The sequence below is a fragment of the Rattus norvegicus genome, chromosome 1 (genome assembly GCF_036323735.1).
Source record: "Rattus norvegicus strain BN/NHsdMcwi chromosome 1, GRCr8, whole genome shotgun sequence".
NCBI lineage: Eukaryota > Metazoa > Chordata > Mammalia > Rodentia > Muridae > Rattus > Rattus norvegicus.
The window spans coordinates 210,724,822-210,749,403 of NC_086019.1; the positions used below are offsets into that span (position 1 = coordinate 210,724,822).

General features: G+C 50.2%; 2 protein-coding genes and 1 long non-coding RNA gene across 5 annotated transcripts; 2 read left to right on the forward strand and 1 right to left on the reverse strand.

Annotated features, from left to right (window-relative positions):
• The first annotated feature begins 46 nt into the window (after nucleotides 1-46).
• Nucleotides 47-4,531, forward strand: Doc2g (double C2-like domains, gamma). Of its 2 annotated transcripts, none has more exons than XM_006230735.5 (11): nucleotides 47-1,084; nucleotides 1,201-1,504; nucleotides 1,653-1,732; nucleotides 1,804-1,881; nucleotides 2,076-2,185; nucleotides 2,260-2,395; nucleotides 2,513-2,566; nucleotides 3,623-3,780; nucleotides 3,869-3,950; nucleotides 4,074-4,170; nucleotides 4,242-4,531. In XM_006230735.5, exons 2-11 carry the CDS (start codon nucleotides 1,261-1,263, stop codon nucleotides 4,370-4,372), a joined length of 1,170 nt encoding a protein of 389 aa, XP_006230797.1. In that variant the 5' UTR covers nucleotides 47-1,084; nucleotides 1,201-1,260; the 3' UTR covers nucleotides 4,373-4,531. The 2 variants fall into 2 exon arrangements, with proteins under 2 accessions (XP_006230797.1, NP_001011937.1); NM_001011937.1 differs by having other exon boundaries at nucleotides 1,007-1,084; nucleotides 1,804-1,875.
• Nucleotides 4,532-5,034: 503 nt separating this feature from the next.
• Nucleotides 5,035-10,282, reverse strand: Ndufv1 (NADH:ubiquinone oxidoreductase core subunit V1). Of its 2 annotated transcripts, NM_001006972.1 has the most exons (10): nucleotides 9,987-10,070; nucleotides 8,836-8,918; nucleotides 8,556-8,726; nucleotides 7,327-7,510; nucleotides 6,859-7,048; nucleotides 6,102-6,314; nucleotides 5,848-6,014; nucleotides 5,558-5,639; nucleotides 5,280-5,425; nucleotides 5,035-5,195 (listed from the first exon to the last, which is right to left on the reverse strand). In NM_001006972.1, the coding sequence occupies exons 1-10, from the start codon at nucleotides 10,056-10,058 to the stop codon at nucleotides 5,109-5,111; spliced, it is 1,395 nt and encodes a 464-aa protein (NP_001006973.1). In that variant the 5' UTR covers nucleotides 10,059-10,070; the 3' UTR covers nucleotides 5,035-5,108. The 2 variants fall into 2 exon arrangements, with proteins under 2 accessions (NP_001006973.1, XP_063142869.1); XM_063286799.1 differs by having other exon boundaries at nucleotides 5,035-5,425; nucleotides 9,987-10,282.
• On the forward strand, nucleotides 10,272-22,350 carry LOC134483955 (uncharacterized). Its single transcript, XR_010061172.1, has 2 exons — nucleotides 10,272-10,391; nucleotides 14,967-22,350. It is a non-coding gene; the product is annotated as an uncharacterized LOC134483955 (long non-coding RNA).
• Nucleotides 22,351-24,582: the final 2,232 nt, after the last annotated feature.

Consider the following 24,582-nt stretch of genomic DNA (forward strand, 5'->3'; position numbering starts at 1 on the left):
GCCAGCCAGTGTGGGCTGCTAGGTGTCACACAGCCCAATGAAAGACCCTGTTTCAAAACCATGATAGAGACTTGATGAATGAAGGCACCTGTCACAGAGCTTAATCTTTAAGACCCACATGGTGGGAGGAGAGAACCAACTCCTGCAAGCTGTCCTCTGGCCATGACAAGCATGCTCATGTACATACATACATACATACATACATACATACATACATACATACATACATACAATAAGTGTTTAGGAAGTGGCGAAGCCAAGCATGTGACATACCCCTCTAGTCCCCACACTCCAGAGGATAGAGAATCCAAGGCCCCCTTTTACTTGGGTGAAATCGTGAGACTTTGTCTCAGAAACCAACAAGCTGACGTGGAGCAGAAGGGAAGGGGTGCTGGGCAGCTCCTGTCAGTGAGCCCCCCTCAGAACACCTCAAACAACATGACCAATGGCCAGGGTGAAGGACAGTCAAGTCAAAGACACTGCCTGGTAAGTGGAAGAAAGGATCTATAGGGAGGTGGAGTGAGAGGCCGTTCCAACATACAGAGACCACCATAAGGCCAAGGGGAGGAAGACAGAGGGACATCACTGCTTTGATTGTATTCACAGCCAGGGGACAGGGCAGGAGTGTGGCGATCCCAATAGTTTCCTTCAAGGACTAGCATGTAGGGCCCTCCCAGACACTTCTACAGGAGGACCCCATCCCTCCATCCCTCCAGTCTCCTGTCCCTCTCTCTTCCCTCTCCATCCCCCCTCATTTCTGCCCTTCTCACCTATTCTCTCCTGACTACCCCCCTCACACCCCCTTTGTCACCTCTGGCCCTGCAGCCTCTTTACCCAGCAACAGGACCACATGATGTGGTAAAAATAGCTCCTTTCAACAGAGTGTGAATGGAGAGGGCAGAGGCAGGAGGCAAGGCTGGGCCCCCAGTGCCAGGGAAGGGCCCTTGGGAGGTGCGGGCTCCTGATCCTCTCCCTGCTCAGTCACACACTTGCTCAGATGGGTCACCTCAGTCTCAGGCTCTGTCACGCCAAACATACACCTAGAGCCGGCAGCAGCAAAGCAGTGTGACCCAGCTCTTAAGAGGTAAGGATCCCAGAAGGCTGACTCCAGCCTTGACCCTCAGGTGGGGCAAGTGTCTTAGGACACCTTGGTCTGTCCCAGGGCCTTGGTGATGGCTTTTATTCCATGTTGGTGGCCAGGTGCGTGCCCAGTGTTCCCAGTAGGTGGGAGCTTCTCTGAGTCTCTATGTCTGGACCACCATGGCATGTGCAGGGCGAGCCAGCGGGCGGCAGCGGGTGAGCATGCAGGAACACATGGCCATCGATGTGAGCCCTGGCCCCATACAGCCCATCCGCCTCATTTCCGACTACTTCCCACACTTCTACCCCTTCCTGGAGCCGGTGTTGCGTGTCCCAGATCGACAGGCAATGCTGGCCCCGGCCATCCACTCTGCACCCCAGCTGCAGCCCAACCCTGAGGCTGAAGGAGACTCGGATGACAGCAGTGAGTAGGGGAGAGAATGGGATGCTCCCTAGGATGGGGTCAGGGGTGTCTCTAGCACCCATGACAGAGGCCAGGCAAGTGGCACTGTGCCATGTGGGACAAGTGGGTGTAGGAGTGGGGTGACCATGCTTACTGCCTACTACCTTAGCTGCCCTAGGCACCCTGGAGTTCACACTTCTCTTTGATGTGGACAACAGCACCCTGCACTGCACAGCCCATCGTGCAAAGGTGAGGATGGAGGCAGAGTTCCTGGGATGGGACAAACCACAGGTCTCTCTACATCCATTTTCTGTTTCCAGGGCCTCAAGCCACCAGCCACAGGCTCTGTGGACACCTATGTCAAAGCCAACTTGCTGCCAGGGGCCAGCAAGGTGAGGGTAAGATCCAGGCCCTTAGATAGCAGGGCCAGCAAGGTGAGGGTAAGATCCAGGCCCTTAGATAGCAGGGCCAGCTTAGGGACCCATTGTGATCCTACCTTACTCTACTCCAAGAACTTTAAATATCAGTTGCTAGGACCCAAGAGTCAGAGCAGAAAGCCAGGAGCGTGCCTGACTTGCCTTCCTGACCCCAGGCCAGCCAGCTTCGGACACGCACTGTACGAGGCACCAGGGAACCTGTCTGGGAGGAGACACTCACCTATCATGGCTTTACTTGCCAGGATGCTGGACGGAAGACCCTGAGGTGAGGACACAGCCACCATTTGGGAGGCAGGGGGGGGGGCTTGTATGACCAGGACTGACCTGGACGGCCACCAGGCTATGTGTTTGTGAGGACTCACGATTGCGGCGCCGGCGGCGAGCACCCCCCTTGGGGGAGCTACGAGTGCCCCTGAGGAAGCTGGTGCCAAACCGAGCCAGGAGCTTTGACATCTGTCTGGAGAAGCGGAGGCTGGTGAGTGGGCTGAAGCTCAAGTTGGGTCTACAGGACCAGGAGCCATGTGACTAGGAGAGTGGGGGAGGGGTCCTAGACAACATCTCCTAAAGTGACCAAGTGCTCTGATTTTTTTAGACCAAGAGGCCCAAGAGCTTGGACACAGCCCGTGGCATGTCTCTGTATGAGGAGGTAGGTAGCAAAGCTTGACTGAGCAGTCATGGAGACAGGCAGGTCTGTCTCAGGGGTGAGATGGACAGGGGTGCAGGCCTTTAAGGGCTTAGAGAAATTTGAGTCCATCTCTCTCATAAGTTCAAGAACTGCCAGGGTCTCAGGGGCTGGGCAAGGTGACAGTAACTCTTTTGCTAGGGCAGCCTGGAGATGAGGAACACTAGGCAGAGTCTGCAAAGGTCTCAGACTATAGGTAGGAGGACCTGAAAGGTGGTGCTTGTGGTCAGAGGTGGGAGGAATGGGCAGAGTAGGATGCTTATCTGCTACTAGTGTCAGCGAAATGGATACCTCTGGGGCTGCCTCTCAGGAGGCGATAAAGATGACTTCAGTGCTTACTCAACCCCGTCTGAGATCTGCCCAGAAGCCCCAGCAGGAAGGACAAGGCTGGGAGGCAGGCCCTCCTCCTGCTCCTGTCAATAGTGTAGGTGCTCTGCCCTTTAGTGGAGCCCCAAGTTTCTGTGGTGTCTAACTGGCTGAGCTCAAGCATGTGAGGCCCACAGAAATCATGGACATCACCGAGAACCCTGATAGCCCCCACCAATCCCAGAGCCCATGTACACTCATCATGTCTCTGCACACACTGCCGGCAGAGCACGCTGGGGAGCTCTAGTGGCTAAGAATATGCAAAGAACATTCATAAGATGGTCTGCCAGGCAGTGGAAGTGAAGGTGGGCTAAGACTGGTCTCTCCCTGATGACAGCCTCTCAGAGCTACTTCCAATGCAAGGGAAAACCACTTAAAAAGCCCCTGGCATGGCTGTGACACTCACCATCAGTCCCCTTACTGTCCCCTGCGCTGACATGATCAGCAAACCCTTACCTCTTTTAAGCTTTGGAGGCTACAGATCTACTGTAAGGTCTCTTCACTGGGTACTAGGAAAACGGCTACCTAGGGAAATAAACTTGACAGCCTGGTTTCTCTACAGCCATTTGTTCTCACGCTGGGACCTGGTCTCTGCCGGGGGTGGGGTGGGGTGGGGTTGACTGCACGGGGTCTGACCACAGCTTGCACCTGCAGGAGGAAGTGGAGGCAGAGGTGTTTAGGGAGGAGCGTGGGCGCATCCTACTGTCCCTGTGCTACAGCTCCGAGCGTGGTGGCCTGCTAGTGGGTGTGCTGCGCTGTGCCCACCTTGCTCCCATGGATGCCAATGGCTACTCAGACCCCTTTGTCCGCCTGTGAGTAGAAACAGGCAGGTGGGCATGAAGGGTGAGAGGCTCCTTGGCTCTGCAGGGCCATGACTAACCAGCCCATCTCTCCCTCCAGTTTCCTGCACCCAAGTTCTGGGAAGAAATCCAAATATAAGACCAGTGTTCGGAGGAAGACCCTGAACCCTGAGTTCAACGAGGTGGGCCACAGTTGGGAGACTCCAGTCAAGTGTGGTCTTGATTTAGCAAATCCAGCCCTACCGGACCCTGTTTCTTAAGCTGCAAAGAACTCATTCATATCTTTCCTGTCCCTTTCCCTACAGGAATTCTTTTATGCAGGTCTTCGAGAGGAGCTGGCCCAGAAGGCACTGTTGGTGTCTGTGTGGGACTATGACCTGGGCACAGCTGATGATTTCATTGGTGAGCAGAAACACAGGGTGCAGGAGGGAGCCTCACAGGCCTCTGAGGGCTACTAACCCCTCCCTTGGCAGGTGGGGTGCAGCTGAGTGGCAGATCCAGTGGGGACCGCCTACGCCACTGGTGTGAGTGCCTAAGCCACTGTGACCGCCGGCTAGAACTGTGGCACCTGCTGGACAGTGTGCCCCCCCAACTTGGTGACTAGTCAGCACAGGGCCCTGCTTGCAACTTGTTCAGGGGCCAAGATGTCTGCTGCATCTACAAAGAGTTCTGGGTTGGTCCCATCTGCTATGCTATGCACATTCTTGTCTCCTTCCACTCATGCAACCCCAAACACAAGCAAAATAAACACCTGCTTCTGCCAGCCAGGAGCCTGTCCTTTTTCTAGGGATGTCTGCCTCTTCCATGCCCCCACCTCACAGGGCAGACCAGCCCCTATTCTGTCTCTCACCCCTTACAGCAGTGGTTCTCAAACTTCCTAATACTGCAAACCCTTTAATACAGTTTCTCATGTTGTGGTGACGCCCAACCATAAAATTATTTAATTTCTACTTCATAACTGTAATTTTGCTACTGTTATAAACCCTAATACAAATACGATGAGACTCCCAAAGGGGTCATGACCCACAGGTTGAGAACCGTTGCCTTAGAGGCTATGATAGACGGGGTGCGGCTCAGTGGCAGCACATCTACCTAGCACGTCCAAAGCCCTGGGATTGGTCCCCTAGTGCCATAAAAAGAGAAGTGGGCCAAGTCCACCCTTCACTGCCTGGTCCTACTCTGCTTCCCTTGCCCAGTGAAGGAACAAATCTGCACTCATGGGTGGGGGATAGAGGGGAGAAAAGGGAAGTCCCAGAAAAGCTGTGATTGGAGAGTGGGCAGCACTTGTTTATTGTCCAGCTTCCCAAAGGGATGTAAAATTGGCAGGCTAGGATGCAGGCTCAGGAGGCCGCCTGCCTGGCCTGGTGCTGCTGGGCAAATCGTTGCATCCGATCCTCAAGCTCGGGCCGGAAATGTCGGATCAGACCCTGGGAAGGTGAGGGAGGCATTGAATGAACCAGAGTTCCAAATTCCCAAAGCTCCGGGCTGTCACACAGCAGGGCAGTGTGTACCTGTACTGGCCAGGCGGCCCCATCACCCAGAGCACAAATGGTGTGGCCTTCTATCTGCTTGCTGATCTCCCACAGGGAGTCGATCTCAGCTGGCCGGGCATCCCCCTTCACAAATCGGGCCATCACCTTGTTCATCCAATCAACGCCTGTAGCAGAGCAGCACAAGAGGTCTGAGGGTCTGCCACCATGAAGGGGACAACCCTGAAAGGATGCAGGCCTCATGGGGGAGGGTTAAGAACAGCTCAGCAACCACATCCCAACCTTCCCCAGAAGCTCACCCTCCCGGCACGGGGTGCACTGGCCACAGCTCTCATGCTTGTAGAACTCAATGAGACGAGCGATGGCTTTCACAATGTCTGTCTAGGAGACAAGGAACAGTGCGCAGGCACCTTAGCCTCCCACAACACCCCTGACCTGGGCTCCAGAGTTTTGGCCCACACTCTCCCACTATACAGGGCTTTCAGCTGTAGGAATGGGGAGCTAAGAGCTAGTCAAGTGAATTCTCAGAGGCCCAGGGAGGGCACACACCCAGGCTGGCAGGAGGTTTGTGGGGCATGAGGGCCATTACCGAGCTGTTCATAACAATAACCGCAGCTGTGCCCAGGCCCGTCTGAGCCTGCACCAGGGCATCAAAGTCCATCAGCACTGTCTCACACACAGATTTGGGGATCAGTGGAGTGGATGAGCCACCAGGAATCACAGCAAGGAGGTTGTCCCAGCCACCTAAGACACCACCTGTGACAATTTCCAAAAGGATTGTCATGGCTATGCCACTGTGCCCTCTCACAGCTCTGGCCCCCCCGAGTGGCCCGGGCCACTTACCAGCATGTTTCTCAATCAGTTCTTTGAGTGGCACAGACATCTCTTCCTCCACAGTGCAGGGGTGGTTGACATGGCCAGAGATGTTGAACAGTTTGGTACCTGAGTTGCGTTCTCGGCCAAAGCCAGCAAACCAGGTGCCGCCACGACGGCAGATGGTGGGGGACACAGCCACCGTCTCCACATTGGCCACAGTTGTGGGGCATCCAAATACTCCTTCAAGGAAATGAAAAGAGACCAGTGGCTTCCCAGGAAAGGGAACATGTTTTGTTTTTTGAGACTGGGTTTCTCTGCATAGCCCTGACTGTCCTGGAATTTACTCTGTGGACTAGGCTGGCCTTGAACTCAGAGATTCACCCACCTCTGCCTCTCAAGTGCACCATTACCCCTCTGGGAACATGACTCATTAGTGGGATGTCCGCCTCTGTGGCAGTTCCTACTCTTGTCTCCACATCACTCCTGGTCCGCACCGCACCTGACTCCAGGGAAGCTTATTTTCTGTTCACCACCACAACCCTAGCTCCTGGGACAGGAAGAAAAGTACACTGTCCAGAGAGGACATGGATATCTGATGTCAACCGAAGGCTGTGGGTGGCTCTGGCAGAGCCTGTGTTATTAACACCTTCCCCATCAACCTGTCCTCCCCTCCAAAGGGTACAGAAAATACTGCAAGAACTACCCAGAAGGTACCTGGTCAGAGCCAGGATCCCGCTGAGCAGAGCTAAGGCAGAGCCTCACTCTGGGCGGGGCAGAGTCTTACCCACATCTGCTGGAAAGGGCGGCTTCAGGCGTGGCTTTCCCTGCTTGCCTTCAATGGACTCAATAAGCGCAGTCTCTTCTCCACAGATGTAGGCCCCAGCCCCACGCACCACAAACACATCAAAATCATAATCAGAGTCACAGGCATTTTTGCCAATCAGACCTGCTTCATAGGCCTCTCGGATAGCTACCTGTGGGACAAGGTGTAAGTTTCCCAGCCCCACCACACCCCAAGAATATTAGACCCCAATCCAGAGCCCATGGAACCCTTGAAGACCTCCTAAGTTGAACTTTGGAGCGCAAAGGAAGAACTCTGAGGCCAGGTCACGTTGTTGATAGATGCAGGAATAGACTCCCCCTTTACCCACCCCATTCTTGCTGGCCCAGAAACTGGTACTAAGAATGGTTGTGCCAGGAAAGACAGCATATGAAGTGTGTGTGTACTGTCAGCCAACACCCATGTGCTCACCTGCAAATTGGAGGCCTCATTGTAGAATTCCCCTCGGATGTAGATATAGGCAGCCCGGGCCCCCATGGCCCGGCCTCCCACCAGGCAGCCTTCCACCAGCTTGTGAGGGTCATGGCGCATGATCTCTCGGTCCTTACAGGTGCCGGGCTCACCCTCGTCAGCATTCACCACCAGGTACTTGGGCCTGTGGGGTCCTGGACATCAGTCAGGCTACAGACCCACCAGGACCCAGTGCTCAACCAAACTCCACTCCTTCTGCACTCAGACGCCTCAAGGCGGCCAATCCTCTCTGTCCTACCCAAGGTTCTCTTTGTTCTACCTGTGACAGGACTCCTACTGCCTATTCCGTCTGTGACCAGGTATGCCACAAGATAATCGATGTTCTCCTTAGAGAACAAATCCAACACCTCTCCCTGTGCTTCCCTTGAGAGTCAACTCAGTTCTTGGTCATAAGAACTGTTCTTCAACCTCCACCACAGCCCAGAGGCCAACAGGAGGGAGAGTGAGTGGATGACTTAAAAATAAAGTCAGGTAGTGGTGGTGCACACCTTTAACCCCAGCACACTCAGGAGGCAGGGGCAGGCAGATCTCTGAGTTCAAAGCCATCCTGGTCAACAGAGTGAGTTCCAAGACAGCCAGAGCTACACAGAGAAATGGTGTCTTGAAAACAATTTTTTTTGTCTATTACATTTATTTACTAGTGGAGGCAGCATGTGCCATAAGACATATGAAGCTCAGGGAACAACTTGTGGGAGCCAGCTCTCTCTCTCTTCTACGTGGATTCTAGAGATGACCTCAGGTAACCAGACTTGGAGGCAGTACCTGCGGAGCCATTGTGCCAACCCAGGGGTTAACCTTATAATTTACATTCTAGGTGTCAACTGCATATCATCCTCAGACTCGGTCTGTCTGTCTGTCGTCTCGGTCTCCCCCCCCCCCCCCGTACATGAAAAAATAAAAAAAGAAGAAAGAAAATTCAAAAGGACCAGATTCTCCAAAGCTTGCTAATTACTAAAAGGTGAACGAAGTTGGAGTGTGAATAAGGTCTGCCTAAATCAAGATCTTGGATGGATTGTAAATCTTAAGTCTCTGCTGAGGAGAGACACCTCGTAAGTTCTATCTATCCTCTTATAGCCTGCTAAGTTTCCCAGCATCAGCCCCAAAGCCCAGTGACTCAGCAGCCCCCTAGTGTGCCCTGCAACCAGAGCTCAGGATACTCCCCCACAAACCTGCCATCCGAGGGCTTATTCATAAAGCTCCATTTGAGGCCAGTGGGGAAGCCAGCACCACCACGGCCCCGTAAACCCGATGTCTTCATTTCACCCAAGATCCAGTCAGGCCCCTTCAGCAGGATCTCCTTTGTCTTGTACCAATCACCCCGCCTCTGGGCACCCTTCAGCCTGCACAGAATGGGAATGACGGGAAGGAGCCTTCAGCCTGGACAGAATGAGAATGATGGGAGGAGACGTCCTGCTCTATGGGCCCAGCAGGCTAAGGGCACTGCCTCACCTCCAGTCATGGCGCCCATACAGGTTGGTGAAGATCCGGTCTTCATCCTTCAGCGAGCCAAATGAGGTTTTCTTGGGTGCTGTCTGGGGAGACAGAAGGTCAGGAGGTCCAGCAGAGCTCAGGGACCATGAGGGGTTGGGGCAGAATTTTCATTTTCTTGGGTCTTTCTACATAGGAAGGGCTGGGCTACAGAGGCTTCAAAGTCTTTGAAGCATCACAGCTTCCGACTACCACTTATATCAGTGCTTCCTCTTTAGAAGTTACCAAGCTAAACATTCCATAATTCATCCTGGTAACATCCCCAAAGGAGGAAAACTGACGCCCTAAACAAAAGAAACTGAGGGAAGTTCACAAAGCTAAAAGCAGATGGGACCTAGTAAGCCCACTTCAGTGACAGCACCAACATTGCTTCCCCAAGCCCAGCATAGATTTGTCTGGCTCTCCCACTAGAATAAAACCTTGTTAGAAGGAGGGGCTTAATTTTACTAACTCTGTTAAAGAGGTAGTATGTGGTCACTGGCAGAAGAGAAATGCCTGATTGGGGCTGGGAAACAAAAGGTGTTTGGGGTCTATCTGAGCTAATGGAGAGGTGTGCGCTGGAATGGTTCATGACTTAGTAGAAAGTGGCTTGACATCCACTCCTACCTCCCTAAAAGCACTTCTCCTCAGTTGTAGTGATGGAGGTCTGTGGTCCCAGGAGCACTCAGAGAGACTAAGATAAGAGCGTCGCCACTAGTTTGAATACAGCCTAGAACCATATAGTGAGCCCCTATCTCATAATAAAGGGGGGGGGATCACAAAAGCGCTTTCTGGCCACTACAGGAACCAGAACACTGTCGGGGGGTTGAGGGGATACACATCTTTTCCAAAGTTGTTTTCTGAACTTTCAAGTGGGGCAAAGACCCCGATACTCGGCAAGGCTGCGAAGAAGAAACAACAGACTAGCTAAGATGCCTCAAAACCTGCAAACCTTACCCTAGGACGAGGTTGTTAAAACAAGAGAGGCTGGCCGGAGAGCATCAGTCCCGAGTTGGAACCGCTCATTTTTAATCCAGGCCGGGTAGTAGCCCGGAGAGGAGAGGCTTCTACCGGGGGAACCAAACCCCGCTCGCCACGCATACACCCCAGGCCAGAATCAGGGTGGGCCTCACCGTGCCGCTGCTGAGACGCACAGATACCCGCACGGGAACCGACCCGCCGAGAAAATGCCGTGCTGCTAGCATCGCGGAAGCCGGACCAGTCACCTCCGGCTGTCACCTTCACAACTCCGAACCGAGGGACCGGCGCGACAGAAACACACGGGTGGGGGGCGCACAGGAAGTGCGTCACACGTCCCGCAGCCAGAGGCGTGTCCAGATGCCTCCGCGCCTTCGCGCTCCACGCTCCGCGCTCCTTCCCCCCACCCCCCTCACTAAGGGGTGCGAGGGCACAGAGACCGGAAATTTATTCTGGTACTGGTTCTTCTGGGAGATGTAGTCCCGCTGAGCCAGACTCTCCTTTCTTGGAGACCAGTTTCCTTTCTCTAGAAAACAAGGCTCACATGTCGCCCTCTGCTGGTAAGTTTTTCACTTCCTACAGGCTCTGTGTTTAGTGGGCACCAGGTACAAATAGATGCTGGGGAGAGAATTAGTTGGGCTACAGCGGGATCGTCCTGATCTGGTGTAATTACGCTGACCTAGCCAAGCCCTGCTGAACTACCTCTTGAGCATCCGTGTGCCCTGGGGAAGTATTTATTAACAACAGAACCATTGCTGCCTCCCCCACTCCATCCCCACACACACCTTCCACAAAGCTGACCCAGCATCTTTGCATAGTTCTTCTTAGAGCAGTGTGTCTGTAAGTCCTTTAGAGTAATGCAGAGACCAGGGATGGTCAGTGGGTGTCCAGGCTCCGGTCGATGCTACAAGGCTTCCCCTCCCCTTGTCAGGGATTCAGCCCTTGGCGCTCTGGTTACACACTGCAGCCTGACTCCTCCTGTCTTCAGAAGCTGTCCAGCTCTGGGTTGATATTTAAGGACCTTGATCTGGTTCTGGTGTGATGTTTAAAGAGCAAAACAAAAATGTTTTGCTTGTTTTTCTTTTAAGATAGGGTTTCATTAAGCCCTGGCAAACCTGGAAATCACTATAAGCATAGGCTGACTTTGAACTTGCTGTGATCCTCTGACTTTCTAATGCTGGATTCACAAACCAGCCCCAGATATAAGTTTTCTTTCTTTCTGCTTGCATAACCATCTTCCTTCCTTCCTTCCTTCCTTCCTCCCTCCCTCCCTTCCTTCTTTCCTTCCTTCCTTCTTTCCTTCCTTCTGCTTTGTCAGACAGGGTCTTAATAGTCCCTTAATATGCTTTAAACCAAGCCTACGAATACACTCGGGTGTCTTAGTAATGGAAGAGCCCAGCATGCTGGACTTCTGAGAATTAAACACTCTTTGTGTTTACATACTGTTTGAGTCCAGGGTATCATTCTTTGGTGAATCATGGACCCTTACACCTGAATAAAGTCAGGGGTCAGATAGGGGGCAACGTTATCATTAGACTACTTCCTGTTGATTAGAGGCATGGGTTCCTTGGGGCAAGTCTGACCTTTGCTATTAAGATATCTAATTATTTCTACTTTCTCTTCCTCCTCTTCTTCCTCCTCCTCTTGTTTCTTCTTTGTGCACAATTACTTAACAATCTCTTGGGGCCCTAGCATTTATATTCCCTCTGAAAACTCCACAGAGTTCCAAATGTCACATCATCACAGAAACTCTCTGTAGCTGGCAAAATCACGCCCTAGCTAGAGCATGAGGTAAATCATAGTCAGCTGCTGTGGACAATCTGAAGCAGCCCCGTATCTTCACACTTGGGATCAAAACAAAAACACATTCCCATAATATTCCTGTGTTTTTCAAAGAAACCAAAACTCCAAAATTGTCACTCCAATGTCTGACTTAGAAATGTAGTATGTTAAGAGAGGAATGAGGGCCTGTTTACCCACACACTGCCCACAGCGTATGCTGGTTAGAAGTTTTTGTTGTTTTGGGGATTTTTTTGTTGTTGTTTTTGTTTTGTTTCAACTTGACATATGAAAAGGGGGACTCTTGACTAAGGGATTACGTCCATTAAGTTGCCTGTAGGCAAGTCTGTGCAAGCATTTTCTGGATTAAGGATTGATGTGTGAAGGCCAAGCTCACTGTGGGTGAGGTCATCCCTGGGCAGATGGTCCTGTATTGTATTTTTTTTTAAAGATCTGAGCAACCCATGGATAGCAAACCAGTAAGTAGTGTTCCTCCTGGCCTTCGTATCATTTCTGCCCATAGGAACCATGAGTCCTCAACATAACGCCCCACGATGATGGGCTGTGACATGGAAACTCAAGCCTTTCCTCCCCGAATTATTGTTGTTTTGGTTTGGTTTGGTTTGGTTTTTTTGGTCATGGCACTTACCACTGAAATAGACAGCAAACTGGGACAGTAACCCTGCATGGCATTAATTCCATGGGGGTGAAAATGAGGCTCTGAAGGATTTCTCCCTGACTGGTAGAACTGCACCCAAATCTGTATTTTCCTTCCCGTCATGCTTGTCACTCAGCAGGGCCCACAGCACTACAAGCCTGCGACAGTCACTGTGTCCATCAGTGCTCCCCAAAGAGGCACCAAGAGCATCCACAGCCTGGCAGGGCAGTCCCAGGCCCCCCTCTCCTGGGTAGAGCTAAAGATTACACAGCTAATCCAGGGCTCAGACCTAAGTCTGTGGATCATTTTAGGGCAGAAGGAGGGGGAGCGGTGCGGAGCCAGGGTATTCCCGGACCCCCCCTCTCTTCATAAGTACTTAGATCACAGGGAGATGATGCAGGTCATGGAAGCGACAGAAATGGAGAGTGGAGGACAGGACCTACATTCATCTAGTGTCAGGCACAGCACCAAGGGCTTACCATGTTGTATCCTCTTAATCCTTCTACGTACATCAAATAGGAATAATGAACCCCATTTGCAGAAGCAGACAGTGTAGCTATGATGCTAAGTGGTCCACCCAGCTGGGTACAGCTGCCAGTGCACTTGTTTGCAAGGCTCCTCAAGTAAAGAAGGGAGTCTGGGGCTGGGGATTTAGCTCAGTGGTAGAGCGCTTACCTAGGAAGCGCAAGGCCCTGGGTTCGGTCCCCAGCTCCGAAAAAAAAAAAAAAAAAGAACAAAAAAAAAAAAAAAAAAGAAGGGAGTCTGAGGTGGAGGCAGGAGGGTTGCTACAAATTTAAAACCATCCTTGCATATGTAGTAACACATATAGAGACCCTTTCTCAACAATGAAAAAACATTTTTTAAATGAGGCAGCTGGAGATGTCCCTTAGCTTGCCTTGCATGCTCGAGGTCCTCTTTTTGACCCCAATAACGAGGTGTGTGTCACACAGAAAGTCAGAGAGAGGCAGAGAGAGAACAAGGAGACATGGTTGTACAGGCTCACACTTGTAATTCCAACACTTGGCAGACTAAAGCAAGAGGATTGCCATGAGTTTGAAGCTAAGTTAGGCTAGAAAGAAAATATTTTTAAATGTCCACTCTGGTGTCATTTCCTAAGCAGTTTCCTCTGAAGAGTCCAAGGCCTGGTGCTCCCTTCTTTCTCAGCCTGTTCCCTGCTGTGTCTGGCTTCTGTCTGGACACCGAGAAACATAAGGGATGTCTGCCATCTCACTTGCTTCATACCCACTGTCCCTTCCAACAGACACTCCTGCTCCCATGTCCTTCCTCATAGCCATGGCTCTTTATCTGCCACCTGGAAACTTCCAAGTCACCTAAGACCCCCATTTGTTACTCTAATTCATCCTCTACAAATGTGGAACCAGCAGAGGTGTGTAAGTCCCAGGCCTGTTTGCCTCTTCCCTCTACCAGAAGTTCTTCACAGTTCCTCGCTGACTTGGAACTGTGCTTAAGGTTCCTAGGTCCAGTATTCAAGGCTCCAACTGCCCTGTCTGCACAGCTGGCACACACCAGGGTCTGCTAGTCCCTTCAGCCCTTTCTTCCTATTCCTCCTCTTGAGGAGCCCTGTGGATGTCACCATCCCCAGGAAACTCTCTTCGTCCACCAGGACCAACTGTACAGAGTTACTGGTATCCTGGCCAAGCGGGCGAAAGCCTGCCTGAGTTGACCTTCTCTTTAGGAAATGTTTATTTAATACTATAACCGGTTTTATATTTCAAAAATTTAAAAATAGAGCTTTCCTTTCATTGTAAGTATACAAAATACAGAGACTAGAGGGGTTATGTTCCAATGTTGTATAAACAAGGTCTAATTATATGAGTTCAGGATCACCCTTGCTGACATAGCAAGGTAGTTTGAAGCCGATCTACGCTGTACGAGACTCTGACTCAAAGAAAAAAAAAACATTTTACAATAGCACATGAGTTCAATGACCCAAAACATTTACAATTTGACAGAAGAAACTAAACTCCTTGCCCACCATCCTGGAGCCAGATGCTTTTAAATCTGAAATTCTTATGACCACTAGGGTAACTACATATGACCACCGGTAACTAAGAAGCTTGCTAAAGCTTTTGGTTTTGAGACAGTCAGTGCTGCCCAGCCTGGCCTCCCTAGAGGAGCAGTGGAGGCTTTGGCTTCTCTCTCCTGTCTTTACCTCCTGGCCATTGGGGTTCCAGGCGTGTACCCCAGCACCTGATTTTATGCAGGGCTGGGAGTTGAACCCAGGGCTTCATGCATGCTAGGCAGCCTCCCCCCCGCCACCGTAACCCCAACAACCAAGCTCTGTCTGCCCCTTGGGAGAGAGGTCTTGATGGTGTTTGAGATGGTCCCAGGAGCACGGCTTTATCCTGAAGGCTGTTTGGCGGCTGGCATCTGGGATGATGGAGTAACTTCCCTTCTTAATTTGTGCTTTCCCATCAAATAGACTGTTGTTGCCTTAATTGGGATACCTGCTGAGAGTAGGATCTGAATTCAGTCTGGTTTACTCCTCTGCCTTTCTGTTGGCATGCTCTGTGGCTTTGATCTAGTTCCTTGACCTCTCTGTGCCCCAGGTGCGGTTGCATTCATTCATTGTTTTTGTCCGTAATTAGAACAGGAATGGCATGCAGTGTTTGTACAGACTTGTCTGCTACATTCATTTTTTAAAAATTTTTCTTGCTTTGTTGTTGTTTTATGACAGGGTTTCTTGGGACCCAGACTGGCCTCAAACTTGATATGTAGCCCAGGATGACCCTGAACTCCTGACTTCCTGCCTTCTGAGTGCTGGGATTACAGGAGTGCCTCCCTACACCTAGCAGGTCTGTTTGTTTGTTTGTTTGTTTGTTTGTTTGTTTTGTGACAGGGTCTCACTATGTCCTAGAACTCACTCTGTAGATCAGGCTGGCCTCAAACTCACAGAGATCCACCTGCTTCTGCCTCCTGAGTGCTGGGATCACACTCAGGTCTGGCTAAGTCATAGCTAAGTTTCATTTCCAGCCTAGATGACATGAATCAGAACACAGATGGAATGCAGCTGCAGGAGCCCAGCGTACAGCCGAGACAAGCCTCTCTCCTGGGAGGGAAGTGGGCAGAGAACCAGCACCAGGCCCCATGGCCAGCCAGCCCAAGCCCTGTGTGCTCACCTGGCTTCCCAGGGGGTCCCAGATGTCAGCCCCACCTGCCTGGTCATCCTGCCATTGTCCCTGTCCCTCTCTGTCTTCTGTCCTGATGGTCACAGTAGACATCCTCTGCAGTTTCCTCAGGGGAGCCACTGAGGTCGTAACTAAGACAGGCCATGAATTACAGGGACAGAGCACTCCAGCTGCCTGCCTGAGCTTAGACACCCAGCAGGTCAGGGCTGACTATCTGGCCTGTCCCCTCTGCCAATCCCGAGTTGTCCCGGGCACTCTGCTTTCTCTCTTTGTCCTCAAATACTAAGCTGTAATATTTTCTTCCTCTGGAAGAGCAGCCAGTATATTTATGTCCAGTGTGTCCTTGATGGCTGTGTGGGATGGCAGATACAGGAGGTGTCTGTACGCCCTTTGGAAACTGTTACAAATGTGAACTGAATCACCCTACTCCAAAGAATCCAGTTTTTAGAACAGCCTTGGTTTGTAAATCAGTGGTTCTCAGCCTGTGGGTCACGACTCCCTTAGGAAGTTGAACAACTGTTTCACAAGTGGTCGAATATCAGATATCCTGGAGTCAGGTACTTAGGTTACAATTCATAATAGTAGCAAAATTACAGTTCCAAAGTAGCAATGAAATAACTCTGAGGTGGGGTCACCACAGCATGAGGAAGTGTATTAAAGAGCCTCAGCGTTGTCGGGAAGGTTGAAAACCACTGAAAAGGAAAACAGCTGGCCCGGGTCTCTGTGGGCAGACACAGGGTGAGCTCTGCTGCGCCTTCGCCTCCAGAGGTCACTGTTTATCTCCCAAAGGCAATTCATGAGGCCCAGGCTAGTACTTAAAATGGTTTTCCTTGCATGATTTGGTCTATGAGCCCTAGAGTCAGCCAGAATTTCAGATGCTCAGGAATTGTGCTTACCAAACTCAGTGCAGACTCTGCCCAAGGCTCACACGACTTCTCATAGAACTGAGAATTTGGAAGTAAAATGTGTCTCGAACAACGAAGAGCCAAGAATGGCCAAGATGTTTCTTTTCCAATGCTGAAGGTGGAGCCCAGGGCCTGGTGCAAGCTGTACAAGTCTTCTACCACTGATCTATGCCCCTAGTCCTTCCATGGTGGCTCCTATGTGTAGCTCTACCACCAAGCCTCCTGTGATAGCCAGACTGAACTTGAATAAGAACATGGAAATATGGGGAACCTGCCTTTCAGAGAGCCACAGAATCAGGCAGTTAGGGCAGTGGAGAGAGAGGGGCGGTGATCCTGACAGATGGGGGTTCATTTTATTGTGGGTTTTTTTTTTTTATGTGTGTGTGTGTTTAGCCTGTATGTATGTCTGTATACCACACACATGCCTGGTACCTGAAGCGGCCAGAAGAGGACTTCAGACCCCTTGGGACTGAAGTTACAGATGGTCCCAGCCACTATGTGGGTACTGGGAATTGAACTCCAGTTCTCAAGAGCAGACTGTGCTCTTAATTGCTGTGCCAGCCCTCCAGCCTCTGAAACCATGATTTTTATTTATTGTGATTTTCAAAATGTCTGTGGCTTCAGCCTTGCCTTCTGTCTGAGGAGTCTCCCCAGCCTGAGGTACATAGAATAACACCACGTCAAACATCAAATCAAAACAGGGCAGATGAGATCACTCACTGGGTAAAGGCACCCACTGGCAACCCCGAGACCTGACTCCAGTCCCTAAAACCCACTTAGTCGAAGGGGATATCCTTTTCATGTAGCCCAGCCTGTTTGCTTATTTATGGCTCTTTTTTGAAGTATTCTTTTATTTCATGTATGTGAGTACACCATTGCTGTCTTCACACACACCAGAAAAGGGCATCGGATCCCATTACAGATGGTTATGGCACCACACTTAGCTCTTTTATTTTCTTTTTAAATGATTTATTTTTTTATTATATGTGTATTAGTGTTTTGTCTGCATGTGTGTCTGTTTAAGGGTGTCAGAACTCCTGGAACTGGAGTTACAGACAGTTGTGAGCTGCTATGTGGGTGCAGGAAATTGAACCTGGGTCCTCTGGAAGAATAGCCAGTGCTCTTAACTACTGAGCCATCCCTCCAGCCCATAAGTTAATCTTTAAAAAAAATGACGCCAGGGGCTGGAGAGATGGTTCAGTGGATAAGAGCACTGACTGCTCTTCCAGAGGTCCTGAGTTCAAATCCCAGCAACCACATGGTGGCTCACAACCATCTATATTGAGTTCTAATGTCCTCTTCTGGTGTGTCTACAGTGTACTTATATATAATAAATAAATAATTCTTAAAAAAAAAAAGAAACAGTCAGTTCTCTTAACTGCTAAGCAATTGTTCCACCACCTGCCGCGTCATTCTTAAAAGTCATTTTATAAAGGAGAAGGTGCTAAAGTGACTTGTTGCCTGACTTTGTTATTTTTAGTTTTATGATTTTATAATTAGCCTACATATTCTTTTTTGCTGTCTGAAGGCAGGAGAGATGATTATTGTAATATTGTGCTTTTTTTTTTGAGCAGTTGAACAGATGACAGTTTTCCCATTGTATTTTGAAGCCTGTGTTTAAACGCCAAAGTCTTTTCATTGACTTTTTGCTTGTTTATATTATGTGTATGTGTGTATCTATGTGGCTGTCCATCTGTCTGTCTGTGTGTGGGAATGTGCATGCAGTGGCATATGTGTGGTGGTCACAGGATAGTTTACAGGAGTCAGTCCTCTCTTACCGAGTGAGTCCTAAGGTTTGAACTCTGGTCTCAGATTTGTCAACCAGCACCTTTATCAGATGAGTCATCTCCCTGGCCCTGCTTGTTTTCATCTGTTTGAGACTGGGCCATTCTACATAGCCCAAGCTGGCCTCCAACTCACCCTCTTCCATAGTCAGCCTGCTGCGAACCAGGTTCCAAGGTGTTCCCTAACACTGAGCTTCCCTTTAGCCTCTGGTTTACGAGTTCCAGGCATGCAGTCCGAGGCTAGAAGCTCAGGACTGGACTTTTTTTTTTTTTAAAGGTTTTTATTATTTATATGCGAGTTCGTTGTCACTGTCTTCAGACACACCAGAAGAGGGCATCAGATCCCATTACAGATGGTTGTGAGCCACCATGTGGTTACTGGGGATTGAACTCATGACCTCTGGAAGAGTAGTCAGTGCTCTTAACCGCTGAGCCATCTCTCCAGCCCAGGACTGGACTTTTATTTTTGTTTTTGTGGTCTTCATCGTTTGGGAGGATTCTCAGAGGCCAGGAACTTCAGCTCCCCTGATGAACACAAGTCCTGCCTCCTGTGCGGGGGATTGCAGTCATTTCCTCTGATAATGTGATATGACAATGAGCGCTGTGCAGAGGAAATCCTCAACTATAACAGGGCCTTGCTTAGGAAACATATTCTAGGCCTGAGGTCACAAGGATAGTCTTTCACTGTTACTGTTTATTTATTCGTTTTGAGACAGGGTCTCACTATGTAGCTCTGGCCAGCCTTGACCTTGGAATCCTCCTGCTTCTGCCTCACTGCTGTTGGGATTACAGGTGACTCCAGAGACAATCTGAGCAGCTGCCTCTTGCTCCTGCCACCGTGACTTCCAATCGTAACAGACTGCACCCTAGAACTGTAAGCCAGAACAAACCCTTCCTGAAGTAGCTTTGCCAGTGCCTTTTATCACAGAAAAATGAACTAACACGTGAAGTGATGTCTTCTAGCCCTGAAAGCCAGTCAGGGTTACTCCCTCAGCCACATCCTCCTCAGACAGTGAAACATTTCACTGAGAAGCTACAAGTCAAAATATTTCAAATAACTTGTTTGAAAACCACCCAGGCCCAGTGGGGGTGTCACATGCCTTTAATCTATGCACTTGGCAGAGATGGCAGAGGTAGAGGCAGAGGCAGAGGCAGAGGCAGAGTCAGAGGCTGGCAGAACTTTGTGAGTTTGAGGCCAGCCTGGTTTACAACATTCCAGAACAGCCAAGGCAAAACAAAACAAAACACCTACCCCCAAAATCTAGTGTAATTCCCTGTTGCCTTCTGCTTTGCATTCTTGTGACTTACAAGTGTGTGTGATGGTTAGTGTTCATTTTAACCTCAGGGAATCTAGAGTGACCTGGGAGGTGGTCTCTGGGCATGCCTGTGGACTTTCCTTATTAGGTTAGATAGGTGGAAAGACCAGGCCTAGCTGTGGACATGGCCGCATCCCCACAGGAGATACTGCACCCTGTAAGTGGATAGAGGGAGCCGAGCTCAGCAGAAATGCACATCCCCCTCCTCCTGGCTGTGCCTATGATGTGACCAACAGCTTCCGGTCCTGCTGCTGCGGCTTCCTGCCATGATGGTCTGCACCCTGGAACTGTGAGGGAAACAAAACCTTCTCCCTTAAGTCGCTGTTGTCACAGCAACAGGAAAAGACTAAGACACGGGGTCTCTTCACTTCTGGGAGTTTTGGATTCCATGAGATGGTCCTTCTGGATCTTCCTTGTGTAATGTCCCAAACCTCGGTCAGTGGTACTTACTTCGAGACACCCACAAGTGAGATACCGAGACGGAGATGGATGCAAAAGCAAGAGGTTTCTTTTCTGGCGCATCGGGGTCGACCCTCAATCAGTCCCTTGAGGTGAGTGTCTAGAAGGTGACCCTGGGTGGCTATTACAAGCAGTTTCTATGCTTTTTAGGGGTACAGGGTACATCAGCAAGGTTACAGTTTAAACTTATTGGCTAAGCATATTGACCTTTAAATCTATTGGCTAGCAAGCATCAGTCAGTACATTCTGAGAATTTTCTACTCCAGAATGTTCCCATGGGTGAAGAATGGAACTTGGCCGAGCCTTGCCCCGACGCAAGTGGGTGTAAGGCTGGCGAAAGCCCCTCAGGTCCTTCTGTTGCTCTATTCTCTGGGTACTCTGTGTCCTCTGTTCTTTAGCCGTGGGAAGCCACCAGTGTTCAGTGACCACTTGCTACCTGCCATTAGGGTCCTGCCTGCTCTTCTCTCTGGACATCGTCAAACAACACTCCCCTGCTCTGAGTCATCACGGCTTCATCTGCTCTGTTTTACAGCCCTCTCAACTCTTCACCCCAAGATCTCTCATGCGTGCTACCCTGTGATAGACCCCAAACTCTTTCTTTTTCTCTTATTCATATCCTAGATGCGGTAGTATCTTTTAATCTTTCTCCCTGAGAAGAGTAATTACTGTTGGCTTGGAGGTTTGTTCCCACTGTCGCTGTTTCTGTGGCTGCATGTTCCCCTCCCCCACATTAGATCACTCTCGTGTCCCTTGCTTTTTGTCACCTTGAGCCCACATAGAAAACCACGTTCTTACTTTCTTTTTTTTATTTTAATTTTATTTGTATGAGTGTTCTGTGTGCATGTCTGTCTGTCTGTGCACCACTTGTGTATTGGGCACCTGTGAAGGCCAGAAGAGGGCATCAGATCCTCTGGAACTGGAGCTACAAATTGTGAACCACTATACGGGTGCTAAGAATTTAGCCCAGGTCCTCAGGAAGATCAGCAAGTGCTTTGCTTTTTTTGATTTATCAAGACAGGGCAGCAGGGTAGCTCAGGCTGTTCTAGAACATTCTCTGTAGACCAGGCTGGCCTCACATTCACAGAGATCTGACAGCCTCTCCCTTCCAAGACTGGGATTAAAGGCTGTGCCCCCACTGTCCGGGCTCAGCCACTGCTCTTAATTGCTGAGCTACCTCTTCTCCCTGACATCATTTCAGTTTTGACCCACCCTGTCTGAATCCAAAGGCCTCCCTATGGCAATATAGGCTGCAGCCACTGGCTCATTTCTTCAGTCTCTTGGGCAGTGCCTGGTGTGACCTCCAGCCATGCCTGGGATTTACCAAGTTGTCCAGGCACCCCATCTTGATACACTATCCAGGATTACTCTGATACCCTGAATACCCTGATACATCTATCCATGTAATCAGCCCTAGCCATTCCATACCCAGCCCCACCACCCCATGGCACCTGGGCAGACCTTCTCAGTCAGGACACCAATGCCCTTTCTTGGCTCCCCAGTGGCAAGTCCTGGAAGGCTTCATTTTATTACAATGAGGTTTTGTTTTACTTTGTAAGCAGAGGAGGGAATTTGGTATCTGGATGGACTTTAGTATGTGACTTCTGGCCTTAGGTAAGACTCTCCAGAAATTTCCTTTTCCCCTTCAGGCTACTCCAAGGAGGCCCTTTTCATCTCCAGCTATCCCCAGGAGGAATGAGACCCACTCTACATTCCCTGCAGCCCTGATCTGCTCACACCCAGGGCCTCTGTCTGACCCAGCCTCCCTCTGTGCTGGTTACCTCACCTCCAGTTACCTTTATCTCTTTCCCGTCTTCATCCTTCAACAAAATGGGCCATCAGAGGGGGCAGTGGAGATTTGGGATTGCCCAGATACGATGTTGTACCTGTCAGTTTGGCTAAGCCATGGGATGCCTAGATAGACAGATGGACATTATTCCCACACACAAGAGACTAGCATTTGAATATGAAAAAGCTACCCTGCTGTCCAGTGTGGGTGGGCTTCACCCACTGGTCCAGTGTGGATGGGCCTCATCCACTGGTCTAATGTGGGGGGTCTCATCCACTGGTCCAATGTAGGTGTGAAGGACCCTAGGGGCTTTCACCAGCCTTACACCCCCCGCCGTGGGTCAAGGCTAGGCCAGGTTTCATTCTCCACCCACAGTTCTTGGGAGGAGCAGCAACATTCTTGAAAAACCACAGAATGTACTTACTATTAGTCACCTGATCCTCTGGTCCCAGATAGAGTTTGAATGCATATCTTAATCTTCCTATGTTTACTAGGCAATAGAGTCAAAGGTCAATATGCTTAGCCAATAAGTTTAAACCTTGCTGATGTAACCTGTATCCCTAAAAAGTATAAAAACTGCTTGTCATAGCCATTCCGGGTCCCTTCTAGTCACTTGCCAGGAGGAGCTGATTGAGGGTCAACCCTGAGGCACTGGAAAATAAACCTTTCGTGTTTTCATTGAACTCCATTCTCGTGTCTCACTTGGGGAAGGGGGCTGTTTTCCAACAATTAAGACTCTCTTTGAGCCTTACATTTGGTGCATTGGCCAGGAAACCAGATCCCCTATGAGGTCTCGAGGAACAATGGTTGGAGGAACAGCTCAAGCTTGATGTCAGGTACCCCGGTTGTCTGTATCCGTGCTGTCTGTATCGCTTTGTCTGTATCGCTGTTGTCTGTATTGGTGTTGCCTGTCTTGCTTTCGGCTTGCTCACGAACATCTGTTAGGCTTAAAGAGCCTCTGGTCTGGTTCGGTAAATTGCGACCGGCAGAGTGCCTTAATGTTGTTAGCGCAGGGAGTCAGGAGGACACTTCAGGCCCCCAGAGGGAGTCAGGATGACTCTGCTCTTTTTGGAACCTGTGAGACTCAATACCAGCAGGAGCTGGCTGAGTTGCCTGATTTCTATGCCCATGGCGGGGTGAACTGTCTGTATGTTGATTGTCTGTCTCTGTGTTCTTGGACTTGGACTTGGACTGACGGTATTTTTGGACATAGGACAAACTGAATCTACCCTGTTAAACATCCTAGTTAACCACTGGAGGGAAGTTGGGGAAAGAGGAGAAAACTTGTCAGCAGCAGTAAAGAAGGGCGGTTTAGTTACTCTCTGCTCTTCCGAGTGGCCCACCTTCAGAGTAGTTGTCTGTAAAGAACACCATCCTCCAGGACCTTCCTCAGCGGATCTGATACTGATGGATCCTCCACCCCCTACCACCCTACCATGGCTCCGGTTCCCACAGCCCCTCCTCAAGGATCTCCCTTGAGCCCTCATCCAGTCCCCCTTCCTCTGGCCCCAGCAAGGGGAGAGGGTGGGGAGGGACCCTTGGAACCAGGATAGCCATGAGGACCCAGAGCAAAAAGGCCACTTCACCAATACAACAGTGGCCCTGCAAGGCCCATAGATGAGGATGGCAATCAGGCCATGCAATACTGGCCCTTTTCTTCAGCCGACTTGTACAACTGGAAGGCCCAACACCCCCCTTTTGAGATAACCCCAAGGGGCTGATCAATCTCAGACTGTTTTATTTACTCATCAGCCTACCTGGGATGATATCCAAAACTCATGAGAGCACTCTTCATGACCATAGAGCGAGAGGATAATGAGGAAGCCAGAAAGAATGTCCCCTGAGACACGGGGCCACCATCGATTTACCAGGCTGTCATTGACAGATTTCCCCTGATTAGACCTGGCAGGGACTTTAATATGGCAGGAGGTAAGGATCACATGAAGGTCTACCACCTGACTCTGTTGGCAGGTCTCAAGGGGGCTGCAGCATGACCCACCAATTTGACCAAGTATGTGAGGTTAAGCAGGGACCAGATGAGTCACCCTCAGCCTTCCTGGAGTGGAAGGCATTTCACCTAGTGTATATTCACACCATGGCCCCAGCATCGAGGAGCACAAAGCTGCTGTGGCCATGGCTTTTATCCAGGCTAGTAGAGATGACCATGGCTTTTATCCAGGCTAGTAGAGATGACCATGGCTTTTATCCAGGCTAGTAGAGATGACCATGGCTTTTATCCAGGCTAGTAGAGATGACCATGGCTTTTATCCAGGCTAGTAGAGATGACCATGGCTTTTATCCAGGCTAGTAGAGATGACCATGGCTTTTATCCAGGCTAGTAGAGATGACCATGGCTTTTATCCAGGCTAGTAGAGATGACCATGGCTTTTATCCAAGTTAGTAGAGATGACCATGGCTTTTATCCAGGCTAGTAGAGATGACCATGGCTTTTATCCAGGCTAGTAGAGCTATCAGGAAAAAGGTTCAGAGGCTAAGGGGGGTACAGGGTAAGTTGTTGAGGGTTAGTGCAGGTTACTGAGAAAGTCTACCATAACAGGGAGACAGAAGAGGAGAAGGAGCAGAGAAAGAAAAAGGGAAGATGAAAGGGAGATACAAAAGTGACAGGAAAGGAATTTACAGAGAAGCTTGGCTACAGTAGTTAGGGAAAGCAGAGAAGAGAGACCCCAACCAAAGAGAGACAGAAAACCCCTTGAAAAGGACCAGTGAGTATATTGCAAGAAGAGGGGCCACTGGGCCTGAGAGTGCCCTAACAAATGAAAGCTGGAGGAAGGAAATCCCAGGCCTTGGGAAAAGCGCCCCCAAATGGTGAAGGTGTTAGCCCAGGGGAGACAGCGACTAGGGAGGACTGGGTTTGGACCCCCTCCCCGAGCCCAGGGTAACCTTGAAAGTGGAAG

Bases quoted from the DNA above. Each gene is read 5' to 3' on its own strand.
- Doc2g (XM_006230735.5), top strand. From the start codon at position 1,261: ATGGCATGTGCAGGGCGAGCCAGCGGGCGGCAGCGGGTGAGCATGCAG. The intron at 1,505-1,652 runs GTGAGTAGGGGA...CTACTACCTTAG, and splicing joins AGGAGACTCGGATGACAGCA to CTGCCCTAGGCACCCTGGAG. The intron at 2,396-2,512 runs GTGAGTGGGCTG...TGATTTTTTTAG, and splicing joins GTCTGGAGAAGCGGAGGCTG to ACCAAGAGGCCCAAGAGCTT.
- Ndufv1 (XM_063286799.1), bottom strand. From the start codon at position 10,058: ATGCTAGCAGCACGGCATTTTCTCGGCGGGTCGGTTCCCGTGCGGGTA. The intron at 6,015-6,101 runs GTAAGTGGCCCG...AAATTGTCACAG, and splicing joins ACTGATTGAGAAACATGCTG to GTGGTGTCTTAGGTGGCTGG. The intron at 5,426-5,557 runs GTGAGCTTCTGG...GCTCTGCTACAG, and splicing joins GTGCACCCCGTGCCGGGAGG to GCGTTGATTGGATGAACAAG.